The 24,405-nt window shown below is 43.5% G+C and overlaps 1 protein-coding gene across 4 annotated transcripts in view; it reads right to left on the minus strand.

The window, feature by feature from the left end:
• The window catches only part of SCAF4 (SR-related CTD associated factor 4), an 84,169-nt gene that overhangs the window by 26,585 nt on the left and 33,179 nt on the right, over nt 1-24,405 (minus strand). For 2 of the 4 annotated variants that reach the window (XM_087721592.1, XM_087721589.1), the window contains exons 4-14: nt 19,630-19,791; nt 18,402-18,537; nt 10,131-10,267; nt 9,053-9,229; nt 8,140-8,240; nt 7,629-7,737; nt 7,349-7,516; nt 5,642-5,721; nt 3,173-3,363; nt 978-1,078; nt 230-343 (exon numbers count right to left, since the gene is read on the minus strand). In XM_087721592.1, the coding sequence (XP_087577718.1) occupies nt 230-343; nt 978-1,078; nt 3,173-3,363; nt 5,642-5,721; nt 7,349-7,516; nt 7,629-7,737; nt 8,140-8,240; nt 9,053-9,229; nt 10,131-10,267; nt 18,402-18,537; nt 19,630-19,791 (1,476 nt within the window). The remainder of the gene's footprint in view (nt 1-229; nt 344-977; nt 1,079-3,172; nt 3,364-5,641; nt 5,722-7,348; nt 7,517-7,628; nt 7,738-8,139; nt 8,241-9,052; nt 9,230-10,130; nt 10,268-18,401; nt 18,538-19,629; nt 19,792-24,405) is intronic. The other 2 variants (XM_087721590.1, XM_087721591.1) reach the window with 2 other exon arrangements.

Raw genomic sequence — 24,405 nt, forward strand, 5'->3', positions numbered from 1 at the left:
CAGCCCTACAACCGACATTACACTACAGATAACCAGGGTATATTTCCCTATTCTTCACTCCTACAGCAATATAAATATGAAGAAACACAATTATGTTAATTTACCTCAACACTTATAGATGATGTTCACCTTCTATGTTATAATCTTATAGGCACTGAATTACTGTTCTTGTTCAAAAATCAATCAATCAAAATATTCTTTTTAGGAAGGAAAAATGTAAACATAATACCTTTATAGATTTCTGATTGACTTTAAAGTTACCACGACTCAGTTTCTGCAGGGCACGGTTTGCATCTTGTCTCTGTACCATTATAATATAAGCACATCCTCTTGGGGGGATCATCTATTTTCAACAAAGAAATATTAAATTACTTTACAAGACTAATATATGTTATTTAAAATGTATTGTGATTTTAAAGTGTACCTAATATTATTATTAATAATGGGACCAGTTTGGTTTGCTGGTTAAGGCATCAGACTAAAAATCAAATGACCATGAGTTCTAGTCCTTCCTTAGGCATGAAGCCAACTTCATGACCTTGGGCCAGTCACTTTCTGTAAGTCCCAGGAAAAAGGCAATGGCAAGCCACTTTGAAAATGTTGCCAAGAAAATTGTAGAAACTTATCCAGGTAGTTGCCAAGAATCTATATTGGCTCAAAGGCACCAAATAATTAACTAACTAAATTAAACTATAACTAAAGACAAAAGTCAAGGAAATTATATTCTAGAAACTGTAAAACTGAATGTTACTTATTTTTCATATATTTGCTTTTATTAACGTACTAATAATAGTCATATGTCACAGAAAAATCTAAAGTTTCAAATGAACTGTTAACTTGCTTTTTATTGCTATTATTATTGCTATTATTATATATACTTTATTCATTAAACATGAAACTCAGCCAACTGAACATTCAAAAATTATTGTTGTTGTTGTTGTTGTTGTTGTTGTTGTTGTTATGAGACTGAAACTCACATTTATAGATTCAATTAGACCAAACTCTTCCAGGAGACCTCCAACATCCTGCTGTGTTGTTCGTTTGTCTAGTTGCCCTACCCAAAGAGTTGTACTGCAAACTAATAGAGAAATATAGTTGAATGAACTTAATATTAAAATGAACATTATTTCAAATGTATAAAAATCTTTACTAAATCTAGATCATAAAACTGTTATAGCAATTTTGTTAAAAGTTATAATATAGATAAAAATACAAAGAAAAATAATAAAGAAAAAATAAATAGAAACTGAAACAGAAAGAATAACATAAAAGTAAAGAAAAAATGAAATGACTTCCTTCTTCAGTACCATAAGTATAAATAATTTTAATAGCTTATCCGTCTTAACCTTTTCTTTTAAAATACAAAAAAACAATCTATTCTTCCCATGTCCATCTCTTATCTATAAACAAATTCTTAAAGCCTTATTGTTTCAGGCCTGGTCAGCAAAAGTCCATTAAGGACTGCAAGCCATTTTTACTTTGAGCATGGTGGCTGAGTGCAAAAGGCAAAATGTTGGTGCAGGGAATTGGGACAGAAGGAAGCTGGGTAAGCTGTGTAATTCTGGGGCTGGGTGAAGAGCAGCCAAAAAAGCAGAGTGGGGAGGGAGGGGAGATGGAGAAGCAGAGGGAACTGAAGCGCCCCTATGGATGTAAAATGCAGGCAGTCTGCCAGGTGCCCAAATTTTGATCATGTGACTTCAGGACCTCTACACAGCAACATTTCAAATGGAGCTGAATGAATGTTTGTAAGTTGAGGAATATCTCTATGCACCTGTGCTCTGGACAGCTCATGAAGGGACCACAGGAGAACAATGTCCCGTGGGGTTGAGCACCAGGAGATAAAGGGAACAGCCATATACTTGCAACTCTGGCAGAACCTTTTAAAGGACATTAGGTTCACTAACCTCACTTTCAATTTCAGAAATTATTTATTTGCTACTTTAAAGCTATCAAATGTCTTCAGAACAAATCTGAAAAGCAATCTGTTGAATTTAAGTTTATTCAAAACAAAACAAAAAAAATAACAATAAGCTTAAGAATTTAATGAGTTAGAAATAAGTGGCAAAAGGCTAAATAAGCTTTTGATTCAAGAAAGTTATAAACAAATTAATGGTTCAGATAAATATGAAGTATTCAGACTTGTACTGTAAGACTTTGGGAATAATTATATAGCCATTCATAGAAAAACAATTATTCTGTCTATCCTAAGTGATACCATAAGAGTGGAGAGTGATTTCATGCAGAAAAGGATGTGAAGAGAGTGAAAACTTGCATTTTGTTTTTAGTTAGTGTTGGAATTTATAAAATCACACAAAACCTTGTTACACTTAAAATACTTTAGGAAATTTTTGAAGAATGGAGTCAGAAATTAACAGCTACAGTATTAGTAATGATTTCTGCTTCTATAGGCAGGCTACATCCAAAACATATTAAATACTAAATGAGAGATGTCAGACAAATCTGCCTGATGTAGAAATATTAGAACCAGAAATACTGGATAATTTTTTTTAAAAAAAAATTAGGTCACAATATAGAGAAGGCAGCTAAAGTGGAAACATAAGTGGCAGGCCAAAAGAATGGCCAGGAGTAGCACTTTCTAGTGAATATACAAAAGTTACATAAAGCTTTCAATATCAACATAGAAATACAAACAAAGAGAATGATCTCAATAATGATTTTTAATGTGATTTACAGAAGAGGATGCTAAAGCCTTGAAGAAGCCTTTGGTTTGGGAGACAGAAAAGTTGAAGAGAGATTAAATCCTTCAACAACATCTGAAGAAATTAAAAGACTGTTAGAAGTAAAAAGGGAGAAATATAAAATTGATTTGTTTGACCAAAGATAAGGTGTTTTTCTATACAGCTCTGTTAAATCTTCATAGACAGATCTATGGGACTCAAAAGTTGACAATGTATGGATTTGCATGTAGATAAGGGACAAGTTATGGGAAGAAGAGATTTATTTGTAACCTTATAGATATAGAGGGTTAAGTGGAGGGTTACTAAGTTTGTTTATACTCATATGATAAAGATTGGAAGTCACTTCTTCAAGTACCTCTTTTTCTGTTCTTTTTCTTTCTTTGCTCCCCCCTCACTCCCCAAGTTTAGTTTGTATTTGCTTTTTCTATTGTACTCAAAATCCTTAATAAAAATTTATTTTAAAAAATACTCACCACTAACGGTTTCTGGTTTGATTGGAGGAAGTCCTTTTACTCTGCGTTCTCTCTCTCTCTCCCTCTCACGTCTTTCCTGGGACCGTGACCTAGGAGAATGACGGCGCTTGTCCCGGGATCGAGAACGAGAACGACGATGCCGTGATCTTCGAGTTCGAGAACCAGATCGTGATCTTCTTCTCTTGGGTGATCTAGTATAAAAAGAAATGCATGCAGTAATCTAGATACTGAGATGGTTCATTCCTATCTTTTCTGTTTGTACAGCTGATCTCAGTCATTCACTGTGAGTTTGCTTTAAGTATGCCACAAGAAAATGACATTTCAAAAATGGGCCATTCTACATATATAGATGAATTGGAGAATTTTAAAAAATCTCATGTTTTCCCCCAGTTCTGTTAAGGATATCCAACAATGCAGAAAAAAATATTGGACAAATAACTCAAAATTATAGTTCAAGACTACTGATAATTCTCCATCAGACTTCAAGACAGTTGAAATTATCAAATAAAGTGTATAAATTGGAAACTCTTTAACAGCTATCTTTGTTTTTTTGTTTTTTATCCTTTCCTCACTTTAGTCTTTCCCCCTCTTCTTTAAGGGGCATTTATTAAAGAATAAACTTCTCATTACATTTCCCTTTTTCTTCTGTATTGTTCATATACAATAAGAATATTAATAATCACCATGATTCCTTTATTAATTTGTATAAGGGGTAGCAGAGAAAGTATATAATGCTCAACAACTGCTGATTAGGGATTTAGCAATTTTATTTTATGTTACTATTGGTAGTCCTCGCTTAACTATTATTAAAGGCAAGGGTACAACCATCCAGTCATATGATTGCAATCTAAGTACTTGGCAACTTGTTCCCAATTACAACTGATTGTCAAGAACCCCACAATCATATGCTCACCCTCGGCAATCTTCTTTGACTGCTTCCCCAGATAGTCAAAGGGAAAGCTAGCAGGGAAAGTTGGAAGCTGCTGCAGCCTGCCAAGAGGAATCTTTCATCTCTGGGGGCTTCCTAAAAGAGCTTTCTAATGAAAGATTTCAGAAGCTGAAATCCAACCAAGCACAAGGCTAAACTCTCCTCTTGTCTCTCTCTGTGCCTAGAGCTGCAAGATGCTCACAGGCACAGAAGGATTTTACTTCCATGCATTTGCTTAACAACCAGAGATGGGTTCCAGCAGGCACTACCGTGTTTCCCCAAAAATAAGCCCTAGTGAAAGGGTGCCGTGGCAAGTACAGGAGGAAGCCCTTCCCCGGTCACCTCAGTGCTTCTTGGCTCCTTAATCGGATTAGTTGAGCCGATCCGGCTGCCATTCAAAAAACAGCTGATTTGCGGGTGCTGCTCAGACTGTGGCCTCCAGCAAGTGTGGCTGCTTTTGCCATCGATTATGGACACAAAAGCAACAGGAGGCCAAGTGATGCACCCCACGCGCCTTGCACAGGCGTTCCAAAGGATACTGTAGCAGCAGTTATCCACAATTTGTTTTATCATTATTTCATCCTGACCCACGTGGCCCAGTGAGCCACGTGGATCAGGACAAAATAACAGTAAAAAAAATTGTGGATAACTGCTGCTACATGCCCGTGGGGGGGGGGGAAGAGAAGTGACAGCAAGAGGAGCCACGTCTCGCTCCACACCTCTCACTTCTCCCCCACCCCACCTGCCACCTGTCTCGCTAAAGAGACGGTGGGGAAGGGAAGCAGCTTGGATTCTGTTAGCATTGGGGCGGGGTGGGAGGAGTTGGGCTACGAGACATGCGCCCTACCCGAGATTTGCAGCTCCGTCGTGTCCTCACTGTTTTGTCCAGGGAAGTTGAACTCATAAGATTTTTTTTTACAGGGTGCTTCCCTGAACAAAACAGTGAGAAACACAACGGAGGTGCAAGTCTTGGGTAGGACACATGTCTTGCAGCCCAACTCCTCCTACCCCACCCAATGCTAACAGAATCCAGGCTGCTTCCCTTCCTCACCGTCTCTTTAGCGAGAAGGGTGGCAGGTGGGGTGGGATCCAGGTATCATTTCTGCTTCTTGAAGCTCTAAAGTTTTGGAGAAATTATGTGAAGTCAATAAGTCTTTTTAGCTGAAGAAACTTTATGAAATTGATCCTACTTATTTATGTAACTTTTAAAGTAAGTAATTTGAATGCCCTGTCCTAATACACTTATGGAAGCTGATGACTTTCAAGCAATAAAATGAAATTTTTAGGGGGTACTTCCTGTAACAACTTCTATGCCTTTTTATTGCTAGGGTCATACACTTCATTGCTTTATATGGTTAGTGTTGTCCTGTGTATTTGCGTAATTTGTATTACTTTCCACAATCATTTTTTACAAATTATTTAAAAATTATTCTCCCTTCCATTTAAACCTGGGTTATAAAAACTAAAACCTAGCCTTCTACAGTATATCAGTTATGTCCATTCACTTATTTAAAAAACTATTAATTATAAAGCACTCCTACCTTGATGCTGATCTAGATCTCGACTTTCTGTTCTCGTGTCTTTTTCCTTCCTGAGTTGGATGTTGATCCACTTCCAGTTCCTTAAACAATCAGCAAGGATTTATGATCAGTGGTACTCTTTTCTAATCAGTATCAACTTTGAAACTAGAATTACTGAATTACAGAAGTTTTCATCTCTGTTCCTCTAATTATGTTGAATACACACACACACGTACAACAAACCTGAAATATAATCATGTTACAGAGTCACAAAGCTACATATGATTTATATTAAAATTGTAGTACAATGTATGTGGAGATTCTCAGTCATCCAAGTAATGATTGTCCCAAAGGTGCTTTTCAAGAGGCAACTGAACTTTATGGTTTTTCTTTGAAGACATTTCGCTTCTCATCCAAGAAGTTTCTTCAGCTCTGATTGGATATGGGGGAATGAAAGGATTTCTACTCCCTGAAGACAGCTGGCCATTTGCATTCTTTTAGAGTCACTGAGGTCATCTGGGGATGTTGTCAGGGTCACCTGAGTAGTGCAAATGGATGTGGAGTCTTCTTGGAACTGTTGAAACGACTGCATTGTAGACTGGAGATAGAGGATGTCATATCCCTCCCCCTCTATTAAGAGAGAGCTGTTTGATTTTGATATAGATGGCCTCTTTGACCTACCCCTTTTCAAACCAGCAGTCCAAAATGTGGACTTTGCTGTCTTCAAAAGAGTGGCGTTAGTCTTTTAAATGGAGATGTGAGTAATATAATTAATACATGCAGAGTAAATTCCATTGCGCTTCTTGGAATTTATTTCTTAGTAAAAACGCATAGGATTATGAATAGCAAATAAAAAGTAAAAAGTTATCAATCAAATATTTTCTCATAAATACTCTAATACCGGTAGCTGACTAAAATATAAGCTTAACATCGATGATCCTTATACAGTATAATTTGTGTAATTTTACCTGAAATAATTATAATGTTATTTCTAAGTTATTTGATTTTTGTAACAAGTTTTTCAATTTATTTTATTTTATTTTACAAGTTTTACAAAACAATATACCAAAAGAAAAATACATAAGCTATCAATAAACAATAGCAAACTAAACAAAAAAAATAACATCTACTTCCTCTTTTGGAATTCTAATTATAAAAATGTTGCCTGACCAATTGTGCAAGATGGAATTTTATATTCAATGCACTGAAAATGACATTGGCATAAAGAGATTTCTGCTTTAACTTCTATCAACCAATGTTGGACAAATGTGTAAGATATGTGTATTTATTCTGATTTTTTACCTTAGTACTTTATAACCAGAATAAAATTGTTTACTATTTCTCTTCCATCTTAGTTTACTGGTACAGATTTCATTAAAGATCTATTGAGCTATGATTGAAAAACATATCGATTTAAAGGAATGGGCTTCCCATTCTATATCTTCAGAATTTGCAAGCAGTTAGTTTGTCAGAGGAAGGTCATCCTCTTTATTACATTCTTCTGCAATTTCAAATCACTAGCACTGAATACTGTTTATTTAATTCCTCAACTTTAAAATCTAAAATATGTAACTTGCACCAACAATCTCATTTGAAAAATCAATGCATGTAATTTAAAATTAGTAAATGAAATATGCTGTAACGGAATCTGGTAAGCAGTATAGCAACATTTTCTTGAAACAATATATAGCATTAGGCCTAAAATATTGGGTATAAATAGCTCTTTACCTGCTGATGTGCTTTCTGTAAATGTGATTCACTTTGTGCTGGAAAAGAAGACTGAAAAGGCTGCTGCACCTGAGGTGAAGACTGTATAACTTGTTGACCTATAGGTGTAAACTGTGGTGTAGGCAGAAGTCCATAGCTAGGCATCTGTCCATTTGGAGGGAGGGGGACCTTGCACAAGAAGAATGCACAGATAAGCAGTAGAATCTGAATAGTGTTTCCTAGAAAGCAGACGGTCTCAATTTTGAAATAAGAAGTAATAAAATGGAAATGTTTCCATTACCTGGTGAAGCATTGCATCCTGTTGCATTCCCAGCATTCTCTGCTGAAACTGATCTATATTTGGAAGCTGAGGATAAACTGGTTGTTGTAAGCCTTCACCTGGAAATCCACTAAGGTATAAAAAAAATTCAACAGGATATCAATAATACAGTATTTTGTATAGCTGATTTAAAACACTATTAATATTCCCTTCCCATGAGAACAGTTTTCAATTGACTGCATATTCCCCTCTCCATTTTAACTATGATTTCCATTTTTCTCTTCTCCATCTGTCATTTTTTAAAATCAAAATTAAGTTTGTGAATTTGCATTTCAGTTAAGAGTATAAATATTCAATAGGAACTGAATAAGCTTTCAACCAACTAATACTTACATACCAAAATATTATTATAAACTGCTAATAAAATTTTCAAATAGTTATGCAAATCACCTATGAACTTTAAATTTCTATATTATCTCTTTGATATTAACACCTGCTTATGATTGTCAAAAGAAAAAAAAGCAAAACGTACAATGTTGGTTGAGAGAGTGAAGGAGAAGGTGTGGCCTCTTCTTTTTTTGTATCTTCTACTGCTTCTGGTTCATCATCATAGTCAAAGCGATCCAACAGCTTCTGAAACATATTACATTGAGCCAACTCTATTTTCTTTCACAATAATAGAACAATAAACAAAACATGTTATTCATGATGTAAGTTTTTGTAAGTATTTTCCAGATGTACGATTAAGAAAGCAGTCTCTATACTCAAACTATATGGGGTTGAATCGGGTTGGCCCCACAAAACACATCTGTACCACAGTCTTGTCCCCTTGCCTCCTCCTTAATCTTAAAAAAATGATTATTAGAACAGCAAGGCTGAAATAGTTTAGTTGAAATTGGAAATCCTAATACCTAATCCAAATACTAATTGTTTAAAATCTAACCTAGCCATTAAACCTGCCAGAACTAGCTTTAATTCTCTCTCCTACTTTTTCCAGACATTTCAACAATTTTAAGGGCAATCTTATCTAGGCCAAAGGTCAGATAAGACCTTTAGCCTAGACCATTTCAAATATTAAAGTCAGTATCAACTGCTAATCTACATCATGACTGCTATATGCACACCTGGAATTAATGCAACAAGCAGGTAACTATAAGACACTTAAAATAAATGAACACAGGACTGTATTATAGTTTCAGAGAGAGCAACAATTTTCCATATAGCCAGGACAAATTTAAAACATATAAGGCTCCATAAATATGCCAACATTATGGTTTACCAAAAGACAGAAATGGAAGATGGAATTTTTGCATGCATATGAAAGAATGGAATGCAAGGAGATGCCTCCAGGCTTGTTCTCACAGCACTAAACTACAGGTTGTCATGGATTTCCCCTGAAACAAGATATTTGGGTAATTCCTTTTCAAGTAGAAGAAAAATACTACCTTATCAAAAGATGTTTTTTGTTCTGGTATTTGGAAATCATGCTTTTGTTCTGATGGCTGTGTTGTCGTGGTCTGCAGCTGAGCTGTGATAGCTTGAACCTGAGCCATTACATTATTATCTATTACTGGAGACTGAGGTTTGGGAGGTTGCTGAAAAGTCTGGAGAATCTGTTGGAGCTATCAGATTAAAATTGCAACTGTTAATATAATTTAAGGATAGGGATAGCAGAGACATTGCTTAGGCACTATAAAATTTGGAGCACTTCCAATGTGTATGGAACTAATACAATATTCTCTCCTGCCTAAGAATTAATCTCCTAAAACAGTCCCCCTTTGTTTCTCATTACTGGGAACTGTCTCTTATGTAAAAACCAGTGAGGGGCTCTTTGGCTACCCCCAATTATGGAATGTAAGGAGATCCAGAAGGTACTACCCTTGGTTTTATTTCAATATCATTTAAGACCTGGTTTTGTATCTATACTTCTATTTGAAAACGAATTAAAGCTTTGTCACTTATTTAATTTCTTAAATATTTCATCGGTTGAATTGCTCTCTGAGATCTATGAATATTGAGTAAGCCAAAAATAATTGAATAAAATGAACTGTATTTCAATTACAGTTTACCACTAGTCATGATTTTACTTACTATAGTAAAAGATAGTTGTTCTTGTGACTATGCATCTACCTTGCAGACTACAACATGGTGTAAAAGTTAGAATAGGCATAATATGATTTTGCCATGGAAACACTGCAACATACCATGATTGCTTTTAGAGGAATGGAATGGCAGTGGACTGCTATTAAGATGGACTACTATTGGGGAAATGAAAAATACAGTTTCCTACATGTCTAGGACGTTTGATATTCTCCTCAGAGAGCAAGCATAGATTATCTGCGTGGCTAAACATTTTTTTACTCATATGCTGATACGTATTACAGCAGAAAACCGGATTTCATTTTTTATCAATGTAATTCACAAGTTTCCATATAGTTTTAAACATATATTACTGAAGATAATATTATATTAAATAATATTTTCTTAACAAAGTATTTTTAAAAACACAAATCCTTTGCTTACCTGCTGTCCTTGTGTTGTTTGAAACAACTGAGCAACCGCAGCAAATGCATCAGAACTAGGCAGCTGTGGCACAGGAGCTACTGAATTAGCACCAGCCTGTGGTGGTTCAGATGGAATTGTAGCAGATTGTGGTGAACCTATGGAATATATTTAAATATTTAAATTTTAAATACAATTAAAGATTTCGAAGTGCTCCCATATTTAAACCACTTTATACTTCAATTTGTTATTCTAAAATGATCAAATTCTAGATCCTCTACAGTACGATCTAAAAGTAGTTTTGACCTCCTGCAGCAGGGTTCTTTAAGTTGGACTGATTATGAACTCTATATACAGTACTATGCAAGTTTAGGCAGGTATGAAAAAATGCTGTAAACAAAGAATGCTTTCAGAAATATAAATAATGATTGTTTATTTCTGTCAATTTTCAAAATGCAAAGTGAGCGAACAAAAGAAAAATCTAAATCAAATCAATATTTGGTGTGACCACCCTTTGCCTTCAAAACAGCAGCAATTCTCATAGGTACACTTGCACAAAGTGAGGGATTTTGTAGGATTATAGTCAGGTGTATGATCAACCAATTATACCAAACAGGTGCTAATTATCATCAATGTCCCACGTAGGTTGACACCCAGTCATGAACTGAAACAGAAATAGCTGTGTAGGAGGCTTAAAACTGGGTGAGGAAGTCAAACTCTGCTACCAAGGTGAGGTTGTGAAAGACAGTTTCATGTCATGGCGAGATTGAGCAAAGCAACATGACACAAAGTAGTTATACTGCATCAACAGGGTCTCTCTCAGACAAAGATTTCAGACTGGGGTTTCAAGATGTGCTGTTCAAGCTCTTTTGAAGAAGCACAAAGAAATGGGCAATGTTGAGGATCGTAGACGCAGTGGTCGGCCAAGGAAACTTAGTGCAGCAGATGAAAGACACATCAAGCTTATTGCCCTTCGAAATCAGAAGATGTCCAGCAGCGCCAGCAGCTCAGAACTGGCAGAAACCAGTGGGACCAGGTACACCCATCTACTTCCCGGAGACATCTTGCCAAAAGTGGTCTTCATGGAAGAGTTACAGCCAAAAAGCCATATTTCCAACGTGGGAACAAGGCTAAGCGACTAAAGTGTGCACGAAAACATAGGAACTGGGGTGCAGAAAAATGGCAGTAGGTGCTCTGGACTGATGAGTCAAAATTTGAAATATTTGGCTGTAGCAAAAGGTAGTTTGTTCATCGAAGGACTGGAGAGTGTTATAAAAATGAGTGTCTGCAGGCAACAGTGAAGCACGGTGGAGGTTCCTTGAACGTTTGGGGTCTGATTTCTACAAATGGAGTTAGAGATTTGGTCAGGATTAATGGTGTTCTCAATGCTGAGAAATACAGGCGGATACTTATCCATCATGCAATACCATCAGAGAGGCGTATGATTGGCCCCAGATTTATTCTGCAGCAGGACAACGATCCCAAACATACGGCCAAAGTCATTAAGAACTATCTTCAGTGTAAAGAAGGAGGAAGAGATCGCATGGCCCCCACAGAGCCCTGATTTTAACATCGAGTGTGTCTGGGATTACATGAAGAGACAGAAGGATGTAAGAAAGCCTACATCTACAGAAGATCTGTGGTTAGTTCTCCAAGATGTTTTGAACAAACTACCAGCCAAGTTCCTTCCAAAACTTTGTGTAAGTGTACCTAGAAGAATTGCTGCTGTTTTGAAGGCAAAGGGGGGTCACACCAAATATTGATTTGATTTAGATTTTTCTTTTGTTCTCTCACTTTGCATTTTGAAAATTGACAGAAATAAACAATCATTATTTATATTTCTGAAAGCATTCTTTGTTTACAGCATTTTTCACACCTGCCTAAAACCTTTGCACAGTACTGTATGTCTCACCACCATGAAGAGGTTCTGCATTCTCCCAATACAATCTGTATTGTATTCTGTAAAATCCATATTCTATTTAAGGATCATATAATGTATAAGGCTCATATCATAACACAAGACTAATCAGGCAGATGGCATTCTAGTAACTTATTTTCAGGCAAATTTATTTAGAATACAGGAGTTAATAATATTGAAGATAAATCAAAGAAAAAGAATATAAAAATAACCAATCTGAATAGGTCTTGTTAAACACAAAGCATTATGGAATGCTCTTTAGAGCACTCCTGCTCTTTGATATATTCACTCACATCATCAGAATAAAATATGCATTCCTTTATAAAAAGGAGTATTTAATTAATGACCTTATTTCAGTTCATTCTACATAGACTATAACAAAATAAGACTTCAAATAAGGCTATCAATACTCAAACTTAGGAAACTGCCTTTTATTGAGTCAGACCACTGATTCTCCTAAGCTATATATTAAGAGTTCTCCACGATTCCAGGCAACGTTTTGGATATCAAGGACTGAAATAACCATTGGCTTACCTGAAGGGTCCTTTTCTGTGCGCTACGGGAGAGTCCAAGCAAGCAAGGGTTAAATTCTGTCCTTCTGCCCAATGGACTGGATTGAAATTCTTGACCACGCCTCCTGGTCTCCCGGTATCTTCAGTTTTTCAATGAAGGCATGGTCTCGAAAGTTAAGTCAATATCAATGTTCCATCCTTCTAAACAATGTCCACAAATGAAAAGTAAGAACAACTCCGATGCAAAGGAGATAACTTCAGGGTGGGATTGGACTCTCCCGCAGCGCACGGAAAAGGATCCTTCAGGTAAGCCAATGGTCATTTTCCCGTACGCTGCTTGGAGAGTCCAAGCAAGGGACATACGCAAAGAAATGTCCAAGGGCGGGAACAACAAAGAGTAACAACACAACCCTAATGCGTCTCAGAAACAGCCTGCAGCACTCTCCTGCCAAAGGCTGCATCTACGGATGCAAATTTGTCCAGTTTGTAGTGTCTGACAAATAATGATAGGGACACCCAGATCGCCGCTTTGCAGATCTCTTCGACCGACGCCTGAGTGGCCCAGACCGCCATCGTGGCCGTGCTGTATGTGGAACGTGCCATCACTCGAGAAGGAACGGGGCTGCCCTACTGTTCGTAGGCCAGGGAGATGCAAGCCTTGATCCATCTCCCAATGGTGGACAAGGTGACCTTTCGACCAACGAGATCCGTTGAAAAGCGACAAACAAGGCCTCCGACCGACAAAGGGGAGCCGTGCGTGTGATGTACCTCTTGACTGCCGTTCGAACAGCAAGAGAGTGCCAACAACGCTCCCTCCGGTCATGGGCAAAAGTCTGGGAGGACAACTTCCTGGGCATGGTGAAAATATGAATTAATTTTTGGTACAAACGATGGAGCGAGAAGGACAACTCTGTCTGGGTGGATGGTACACAAATTGCCCCGGACCAATAGAACCACAATTTCCAAAATCCTGCGGGCTGAAGTAATGGCAACAAGGAAGGCAGTTTTAAGAGACAGGTGTCGTAAGGTCGCATGATGTAATAGCTCAAAGGGGGGGGCAGTGAGAACCCTGAGCACAGTGGCAGGATCCCAGGAAGGAGAACAATGGACAACCTGGGGACTCAGGTTGGAGGCGCCACATAGGAAGCTGCGTTCTTCGGGGTGCCTGCTGAATGGCTGCCACAGGAGAGCACCGTGTACAAGGCTGATACTTGGCGTCGTAAGGTGTTAGTGTCTAGACCCCTATCAAGGCCCTGCTGTAGAAAATCTAGGATTTGAGGGGGGGAAGCGGCTGTTAGTTGAAGATAGCGTGTCATACACCAGCTAGCAAAAGTGGTCCAGGTGGCATCATAGATCTGCAAGGTGGTGGCTTGTCTGGAGGCTTGGATGGTGTTGATCACCTTGGTAGAATAGTTGGCTCTCCTCAGGAGGTCCCTCTCAAGTGCCATATGGTTGGCTTGAGCCACTGGGGCTCCAGATGCGTAAACACTCCCTGGCTGAGAGAGACCAATTCCTGAGGAATCTCCAGTGATGTGCGATGGACAGGCACGTCAGATCGGCAAACCAAGTCCGTCAGGGCCAGTATGGAGCCACCAAAAGAACCTCTGCCTGCTCCTCCAGAATCTTCCTGATCAGTCTGGGAATGAGCGCCAGTGGAGGAAAGGCGTAGAGCAGCCCCGAAGGCCAGGGGGATCGAAGGGCGTCGACTCTTTCTGCCCGGGGGCATTGGAATCTGGTGAAAAATTGGGAGAGCTGAGCATTCTCCAGAGTAGTGAACAGGTCAGTCCGGGGATGACCGAACCTCTGAGATAATTGGTGAAAGAGGCGCGGATGGAGGCACCACTCCGAGTTGTCTAGTCTGGTGCTGCTCAGCCAGTCCGCCTGGACGTTGTTCACTCTGGAGATGTGCTCCACCCGAATGAATTGTAGGTGACGTTCCACCCAACGACCAATCGCCTTTGCCTCCGTCATGAGGGACCGGGACCTGCTACCCCCTTGCCGATCAATGTGTGCCTTTGTTGCCACATTGTCGGTGAGGACAAGGACATGGTGATGTTGGATGCAGTGCTGGAACTTGTGAAGTGCTAGGCTGACAGCCCTCAGCTCCAACCAATTGATGTGCGAGAGATCGCGAGCTGACCACTATCCCTGAGCCACTATCATGTGCAAGTGAGCTCCCCAGCTGAAGATGCTGGCATTGGTTGTGACAGTCAGTCTGGGCGGTTCCTTGAAGTAAGTCCATTTCAGGAGGGCTGGTGAAAGCCACCACTGGAGAGAACGAATGACTTTGGTGGGTAGACGTACCTTGACCGGTGAATTGCTCTCTGCATTGGCAGGAGAAACCACTGCAGATCTCTCGTATGGAATCTCGCCCAAGAAACAATCGAGAGACACGAGATCATCTTCCCCAGCAATTGTGACAGGGTGACAGTGCGAGTGCTGGGGGAGAGGCGAACCTTTTGGACCAGTTCTTGGAGACTTTCGACGCGGTCCGGTGACAGGAAGACTTGGCAAGATGGTGTCTATCACGATCCCCAGGTGCCGAATCCTGGTGACTGGAGTCAGGTGGCTCTTTTCAAGGTTGAAGGTAAAACCGTGATTCTGCAACGTCCACATGGTGATGCGTAGATCTTATGTTGCTTGAGCCAGCGACAACGACTGAATCAAGATGTCGTCTAGTTAACACTGTAGGCAGATCTGTCGCGACCTTAGGTGGGCAGCGACAGGATCTTCGTAAATGTCCTTGGGGCTGACGACAGGCCGAATGGAAGAGCCCTATATTGAAAGTGGGTCCCAGCATAGAAGAATCTTAGGTATCATCGGTGCTCGGGCCTGATGGGGATGTGGAGGTACACCTCCTTCAAGTCTATTGATGTTAGGAAGTCCCCTTGACGAATGCAGCCCAAGATGAATTGGAGGGACTGCATTTTGAACTTTTTGTAGGCCACATAATGGTTCAACTCCTTTAAATCTAATATTGCTCTCCACCACCACCAATCCGAGCTTTGGGGCACTAGAAAAAGAGTGGAATAGAACCCACTGCGTTCTTGCTCCGGGGGGACCGTTTTTATAGCCCTGATCTTTTTGAGGTGATGGATCTCGGCCTTCATGAGACCCCTCTTGGTGGGGCATCTGGAAGTCAGGCAACGAATGAAGTGGCATGGAGGGGGGGGAGAGGAATTCCAGAGTGAGGCCTATCCAAATCGTTTGGAGCCCCCAAGCATCCGAAGTAATCTCCTCCCACTGGGCGGCAAAGAGTTGGAGCCGTGCCCCTATGGGAGGATTGGGATGGTGGTCACTTGTTCCAACAGAAGGGCTTGTTTCCAAACCCTCCCCGAAAAGGACGCCGGGAGTACGGCTGCTGATGGGCCCCGTCCCAAAATCACTGTCGAGCCTGATTGCGATCCGTCTCTTGAGCGTAGGAACACTGAAAGGAGGTGTTGTTGTTTGGAGGATCAGCTAGGCAAGAAGCCTGCCTGCGGGAGGAGGAGGAGGAGGATGAACTGTGGTTCGATTGCCTGGAAACCGTGGGCATCACCTTCCGCTTATCCTTGTTCTCAACTAAAACTGAGTCAAGGGCCTCCCCAAATAACTTGCCCCCTTTAAGGGGAGCGGAAGTAATCTTCCACTTCGAACGCATATCTGCGTTCCAGTGGCGTAGCCATAAGAGTCTATGAGAGGTGACATTAGAGGCCATGGCGCACGAAGCAAACTTCGCTGTGTTAAGGATGGCATCTGCAGAATATTCCACCACGGCTACAATTTTGTTTACGTTATGCCGCAGTCTGCGTACCCTGCCAGGAGCCTAGTGAGTAACTGGCGAAGCCAGGCAATCGTGGCTCTATTGAAGAATGAGGCGGAGGTGGCCGCTTTAATGGCCCAAGCTGCGGCTTGATGGGTTTTGTGACAAGCCCGTTCAGCTCTTTTGTCCTCCGCCTTAAGTCCCTCTAGAAGGTCCAGTGGGAGCACTAAAGTGGAAGTGAGAGCCTGAAATGGAGGATCAACGGAAGGGAGCTTAAGAAGCTCTTCCATGGTAGGATCCACTGAGTAAAAGTGTTTGTCATTACCGCCAGGGGTTGGACTACATCTTTAAAGAGTTTGAGAGAAGGGACAATTTCCTGAGCGGGGACCTTCTCATCGAACAGGCATTTACTGTGATCCGCAGGTGCCTGATCTGGAGGCATCGCCACCTCCATGTGGGTGGACATCTTGGCCTTGAACAGGATTGATTTGAACAGGGATGGTTGAAACAATCAAGCAAAGGCTGGTTTATCTGGAATGGGGTTCTCATCATCCGATAAGCCATGACCCCCCCCACATCTCATCGTCCCAAACCGATTCAGCACTGGCCACTGATGGGGGCAGAGATGAAGGCCTGTGGGGGTACTGTCACTCTCCAGGGCCCTGAGGGGGCTGCAGAGCTAGAGGGGCCTGAGGCACTGGAGCGGCCTGAGCAATGGGAGGAGCTGGCTGTGGAACCTGTGGTTGTGCCTCGCACTTTTGCTGTAGCAATCACCTGCCTCATTTCTGCTGAGGCCTGGGCCCAGGTCTTCTACTGGGTGGGTCCCACACTCACAGGCTTGAAATTGGGATCCCTGGCTAGAGGAACAGGAAGAGAGGAACCCTCCCTATCAGAAAGTAGGTCGCACTCAAATAGGTCCGCACCCCCCCCAGGGAGGGGGACCTGGACCCCCTGGAGAAACCTCTTTGAAAAAAACTCCACACTCAGAGATAGCGGGAGGAAGAGAGGGGACTCCAACTGGATCCTGACCGATAGGGCTTCCTAGCTGATCTGACTGGTAGACTTATGCCACAATCTGCCTTTGGGCCTTTGCGAATTCTTTCTCCAGGGCCTTCTGGCGTCTGGAAGCATCCTTTTCCTGTGCCTTAGATTGCTGCCTGGAATAAGGCTTGCTGCTCTTGGTCCCCCCAATGGCTTCCCTTGCAGCCCTGCCCACCTTCCTGAGATAGGGCCCCGTCGGATTGGGGGACTGGCCTGTTGGAAAGGGGTCCATGGAGATCTCATCCGCCATGGTGGTAGTCAGTTTCTACAGTGGTCAGGCAGAGATCTGGCAAGTAGAGTGACTGCTGGTAATTAGCTGGGAAGCAGGGCAAGCGTGGAAGATTGTGAAGGAGTGCACCGGAGATCGAAAGGCTAGATGTGGAGGTTGGCCTCGGCCAGAGAAACCTCTGAAATAGCCCAAAATTCTCGCCGCTTCAAGAGAGGGCTCTGATCGCCTCTCTCCAGTCGCCGCTGAGAAAACGTGGCAATTGCACAAACGGTGGGAAACTTTGCCACTCGAAAATGGCCATGGTAAGGGGGCGGCACCCAGGGAAGCACCATGTTGCCTCCGCTGTAGAGGGGAAAGCCAGATGTTGCTCCGCTCCAAAACTCACCTGAAGAATTCAGCGTCTCGCCACGCGGATTGCCTGACAGACAAACCCCAGCGGTAGAGAGCCAGCTGGTAGCAGCTCCCAGTGCCCAGATTACTCTGGGACGCCTGGAGAGCTGAGCCTCTCTGTCGTGATGCAGAGAGGCGAAGGAATTTAATGTTGCTAGAAGGAAAAAAAATGTCTAGGCAAGGAACAAATAAGGAATAAAAGGGAACCGAATGCTTGTAAAGGATACAGGTAAGAAAAAGAAGAAAAGTCTCAGGAGTGACTAAGAAGACGTCCTAATGGGCAATGGACTGAATTGAAAAACTGAAGATACCGGAAGACCAGGAGGCGTGGTCAAGAATTTCAATCCAGTCCATTGGGCAGAAGGACAGAATTTAACTCTTGCTTGCTTGGACTCTCCAAGCAGCACACGGGAAAATTGAGATTTTTTTTAAATTTAAAAAGTGTGGTCCTAATTCCTACCTTCATTATTGGTGGCATCTTCTGTCACTGAGGTTGTACTGCTAGCTCCTGCTGCCATGTCCAGAAGTGGCTGAATTATTTCTATTTTAAACACACCATTTTTCTGCCATAGGTTGAGGACACGAACTATCTTACTCTGTTCAACAAGAAATTAGGTCAGTTTACTTTTTTTTTTCAATTTAATCTTTTTTAAGCACTACTCAGAAAATACTCTCCTGCTGCACACTTAACTTTCATGTACTATGAAACAAGGAACATGTTTTGAGCTTATGCACTTCCTTCCCATTATTCAAAGAAATGTAAGATATTCCAATCTGAGTATCTTTTATTCTGAGAAAGGAGTAAATGCATTGAGCTGCAATACAATATCAGTCTCTCATTGGAGATGGAAGAGGGAAAGTGTCATCTAATCATCTAGCCTTTACATGTGAAAAAAAGATCAGGAAGAGGGCAAACTATCTAAAAGCATGAGTAACTAGGAACAGAGACAACATTACATAAAAATCAACTCAAACTCCAACATGTCTCAAAGCCTTATTTGGAATATATTATTCTAAACTTGGCAAAATCTATTTTACCACAGAATATTTAGAAATCAGATTTTTAAAAATTATATACAACAGAATTCTGAGTTACATGACAGATAATGGAATCCACCCCCACCCCCAAAATGTTCACTCAGGCATAGCCAGTTTACTATCACTAGAATCTGCTTCTTGATCAAGGGTTCCAGATTTTTTAAACTTACAAATTACATAGGCTGAGAACATTTGAAAATCCCTGTTCTAAATCCCTGATCATATCAAGTGTTGCAGTAATATTATTTCAAATACAATAAAATCCAAATTATAGGACTATCTACATTAGAAAATAGGATTATGCAGCAATGTGTGTGCACAGTAAAAAGCTGGTTCAGAATGTAAGCAGGTGCTTATATAGCAATTGTTAACAAATGCTCAAAGCTAATGTAATAGTACCAATAATTGCTGTACATGTGTCCATGCAATTCCAATCATTTTGCACTCCCATTGAAAAGTTCTTCCAATCAAAGTAATGAGGAAAAAGTGCCTCACAAAATTGAAAGCAAAGTAAAAGCAACATTCAACTTAAAGGCCTTATTCAAAACCAGAGTCCTATTTAACAATCATTGAGTCTCTATCCTAAACAAATGCTCATGTACAGGTTATAAATTAATGAATATAAACAAAGCTAAAAACAACAACTCTACCTTATCTTCTGATGGACAGAGATATAAATACTGGAATGTGGCAGTTATATTCTTACAGAATCTTGGCCCAAAAACATCCTTGTCAGTTCCAAATTGATGACGAGATTGGCGAACAATGGAGTCAATAACATACAGTCCAGGAACTTTATATTCAGGTTTACACTAAAGAAAGAAAACATATCACCATTTCTAAATGCACCACTGAAGTTTAACATATTAACATTAATGTAAGTCTGTTGAATAACTTGGATAACAATTTCAGGTTTGACCAAAATGACCGTTGTCTTACCTGAACGGTCCTTCTATGGGTGCTGCGAAGGGAATCCAATCACGGGTTAACTTAGCCTTCTAGCCTTGAGACTGAGTATGCAAATTTCAAAGTTACGCCTCCTCTGACTGGACTTCCGTTTCCTTTTCAGTTCTTTACGAAGTCCACCGAAGGAGCATTATGTCAATCCTCAAACAAGCCGCAAGTCATCCGGCACTACAGAGTCAAGTCCAGTCAGTAACAAGTCAGAGAGTCACAATCAAAACGGAGCCCTGACCAGCCGAAGCTGCGGGCGGGTTTGGATTCCCTTCGCAGCACCCATAGAAGGACCGTTCAGGTAAGACAACGGTCATTCTCCTGTGTGCTGCTCCGGGAATCCAATCATGGGATATATCAAAGCAATGAACTCCCAGGGCGGGAGCTAGGCTGGTCAGGCTCCTCCGCAGACGGAAGGACCCTTTGCAACACTCTCCGCCCAAAGGACGCCTCAGCCGAGGCGAAGACATCAATCTTGTAGTGGCGAATAAAAGGCGAGGGGGATGCCCAAGTGGCCGCCCTGCAAATCTCTTCCACAGACGCTTGCGTCGCCCAGGCCGCTGTGGTGGCCGCACTCCTGGTGGAATGAGGAGTGATTCGCCTTGGAACCGGTCTGGAGTGGGTGTCATACGCCAACGCAATGCAAGCTTTCAACCATCGGCCGATGGTGTGGGAGGACACCTTCTGTCCCATTGAAGATGGCTGGAAGGAGACGAACAGAGCCTCCGATCTTCGGAACGACGCCGTGCGCTTCACATAGCGACGAAGAGCTCTGCGAACATCCAGATGGTGCCACTGACGTTCCCGCGGATGAGACGGGTGAGGACAAAAGTCCGGCAGGACAAGTTCTTGAGTTCTGTGAAACAACGAGTTTATCTTTGGAAGAAAGGTCGGATCCAAACGAAGCACTACCTTGTTCGGGTGGAAGATGCAAAGATCCGCACGAACAGAAAGGGCTGCTAGCTCCGACACCCTCCTGGCCGATGTTATGGCCACCAGGAAGGCCGTCTTGAGTGTCAACAAGCGGAGGCTGATGGAATGTAGAGGCTCAAAGGGGGCAGCTGTAAGGGCCCTGAGAACCAAGGTCAAATCCCACGTGGGATAACGATGTACCGTCGGCGGTCGTAAGTTGGAAGCACCCTTAAGGAAGGTTCGAACTCGCGAGTGCTGGGATAAGGAGCGGCCTTGGCCACCCCCGACCACCGTCGACAAGGCTGTGACCTGACGGCGAAGCGTGTTTGGTGCCAACCCCTTGTTGAGGCCGGACTGCAAGAAATCCAGAACCTGGGGCACCGAGGCCTTGATGGGATCGACCCCGGTGCGCCGGCACCAGCGGCAGAAGGCCTGCCAGGTAGCCTCGTAAATACGGGTAGTCGACGGGCGACGGGCCGCTTGAATTGTAGAAATGACTTCGTCGGAATAGTGGAGGGCCGCTAGCATCTCCCGCTCACGTGCCACACGGCTAACTGCAACAGCTGAGGGCCCGGGTGCCGGAGAGCCCCTTGGTGGAGCTGAATCTTGTCATCCGGAATCCTCCAAGGACGCGAAACGGACAGATGGACGAGGTCTGCGTACCAGGGACGTCTGGGCCACATTGGAGCGACCAGCAGCACTTCCGCCTGTTCTGTCAAGATCTTCTGAATGACCGACGGAAGGATCGGGAGAGGAGGAAAGGCATAGAGAAGGCCGGCCGGCCAACGGCTGCGTAGAGCGTCTACTCCCTCCGCCCCCGGAGTCTGGTATCGGGAGTAAAACCGGGGAAGTTGTGCGTTGTGCGGGTGAGCGAACAGATCCACCTCGGGCAGGCCGAAGCGGCGAGAGAGTTCCTGGAAGAGAATGGGGTGGAGCTGCCACTCCCCCTGATCCACAGTCGCTCTGCTCAGCCAGTCCGCCTGAGTGTTGGCTTCGCCCGAGATGTGCTCCGCCCGAATCGATGAGAGTCTGGGCTCCGCCCAATGGAACAACCTTTCCGCTTCCAGCATCAGAGCTCTGGACTGCGTTCCCCCTTGGCGGTTGATGTGAGCCTTGGAGGCCACATTGTCGGTCAAGATTAACACATGGTGATGAGATACAATGTCCCGAAACTCCAGGAGAGCCAGACGGATGGCCCGCAACTCCAGCCAGTTTATGCTGTTCGCCAGCTCCTGATCTGACCATCGACCTTGGGCCACCTTGTCCAGGGCATGGGCCCCCCATCCGAATAAGCTGGCGTCCGTTGTAACTTGAACGCGGTCCGGCTCCTTGAATGGACATCCCCTGAGGAGCCTGGACGACATCCACCAATGCAGGGACCGCCTGGCCTTGCCCGGGAGCTGCACCTTGATGTGGGAATGACTGGTATGCGCTCTTTGGAAGGGCAGCAGGAACCACTGGAGAGGACGCGCATGGAACCTGGCCCAGGGCACCACGCTGATGCAGGAGATCATCTTCCCTAGCAGTTTGGACAGCGACAGCAGCGGTACTCGCCGATGGGATAGCGCATGATGCGCCAGGTGGTATATACTCTGCCTCCTTTCCGGGGACAGGAAAACCTCGCACGACATCGAGTTGATGGTGGTTCCCAGATGAAGGAGGGACGTGGTTGGGCGCAGGTGGCTCTTGGGCAGATTGAGGACAAATCCATGGTTCTGCAATGCGTCCATCGTGACCTGTAGGTCTCGGAGGGCCTGATCTCGAGAGGACGACAGCACCAACACGTCGTCCAAATAACAATTGATGCGTATTGGAATTGAACGAAGGGAGGCTGCCAATACTGCCAGAAGTTTGGTGAACGTGCGCGGGGCCGAGGAGAGGCCGAATGGCAAGGCCCGGTATTGATAATGACGGCCGTTGAAGTGAAACCGCAGGAACTTCCGATGTGCCGGATGAATGGGCACATGGAGGTACGCTTCTTTGATGTCTATGGAAGTCATCATGTCGCCTTGGCGGATGGAAGCCAATATGCTCTTTAGAGAGTGCATTTTGAATTTTTGGTATTTGATATACTGATTGAGCTGTTTCAAATCTAGGATTGCCCTCCATCCCCCGGAGTTCTTTGGTACTAGGAACAAGATGGAATAAAACCCTAGGCCTCCCTGCCCTTTGGGAACTTGCTCTATGGCCCTGATGGTGAGATGATGAGATATCTCGGTGTCCATAAGGCGCCGCTTTGACGGGCACCTGGGCACAGGGCACCTGATGAACCTTCTCGGGGGGATGGATAGAAATTCTAGCGTGAGACCCAAACTCACTACTTGAAGGGCCCAGGCGTCTGACGTGAGCTCCGCCCATCGGTGGGCGAAGGCCAAGAGACGTCCTCCTATGGGCCCTACCTCCTGCGAGTCAGCGGTATCTGCGAAAGGATCGGTTGCCCGCTCCTCGGAATGACCGTCTACTCTGCGCCTGACTCTGCTGGCGCCCCCTGTCTCTGGCCCCGGCTCGGTCCTGGCCACGGTCCTGTGCCTGGGAGAACCCCCTGGTATAGTTGGGGACATAGGGGGCAGAGGTAAACCCCGAGTCCCCAGACCGAAAGGGCTGCCGTCTACCATAAGGCTGTGGTCTTCTGGTCACACGGGCACTTGTGGAGGGAAGCACCTTACGTCTGTCCCGAGTCTCAATGAGAATGGGATCCAGCACTGAACCAAACAAGGCCCCGCCCTTAAAGGGCGTGGATGCTAGACGCCACTTAGATTTGATATCAGCTTGCCAGTGGCGGAGCCAGAGCAAACGGCGAGAAGCCACATTGGAAACCACGGCTCGGGATGCAAATTTTGCCGCGCTAAGGGTGGCATCAGCCGAAAACTCTGACATCCTGATGGAGGCGCAGTTCCTCCGGATCCAGCCTTTCCTGTAGTTGTCTCAGCCAAACTAAAGAAGTCCTATTAAAGAAGGAAGCTGCAGTAGCTGAGCGCAAGGCCCACGCTGCTGCCTGATGAGTTTTGCGAATGACCGATTCGGCCTTGCGGTCCTCGGCCTTCAATCCTTCCGAAATTTCAGAAGGAATTAACGCCGGTGAAGCAAGAGCAGCGATGGGAGCATCCACTGTGGGAAACTGCAGGAGGGCCTCCAACTCTGGAGAAGATGTGAAAAGCTTCCTATCACCAGACCCAGGGGGCTTAACTGCGGTCGGCTCATCCCACTGCTTTTGGATTAAATCAAGAAAAAGCTTGGGAGATGGAATAAAATCTTGCAGAGCCACCTGCTCAGCAAAGAGCCGCTCGGTGGCATCCAGGCCCACAGCAGCACTTTCTGCAGAAATTGCCTCCCCCATGTGGGTGGTAGTCTTGGCCTTATATAGCAGGGATTTGAAAAGAGTGTGCCTGAAAAGCCCAGGGGGCGGAGGCTGGTCCACTGGAAAACCCTCATCACCAGAGAGTTCCCTATCCTGGATTTCACCTTCCTCCACTAAGGGAGATTGTGCGCTAAACACAGAGTGTAAAGGGGAAGGAGGATCAATTTGCAGAATGGAAGAATCCCCTTGTACTGCTTGGGGA

The sequence above is a fragment of the Thamnophis sirtalis genome, unplaced genomic scaffold (genome assembly GCF_051295495.1).
Source record: "Thamnophis sirtalis isolate CommonGarterSnake01/CBP01778 unplaced genomic scaffold, rThaSir2_p1.2 scaffold_8, whole genome shotgun sequence".
NCBI classification, from domain to species: domain Eukaryota; kingdom Metazoa; phylum Chordata; class Lepidosauria; order Squamata; family Natricidae; genus Thamnophis; species Thamnophis sirtalis.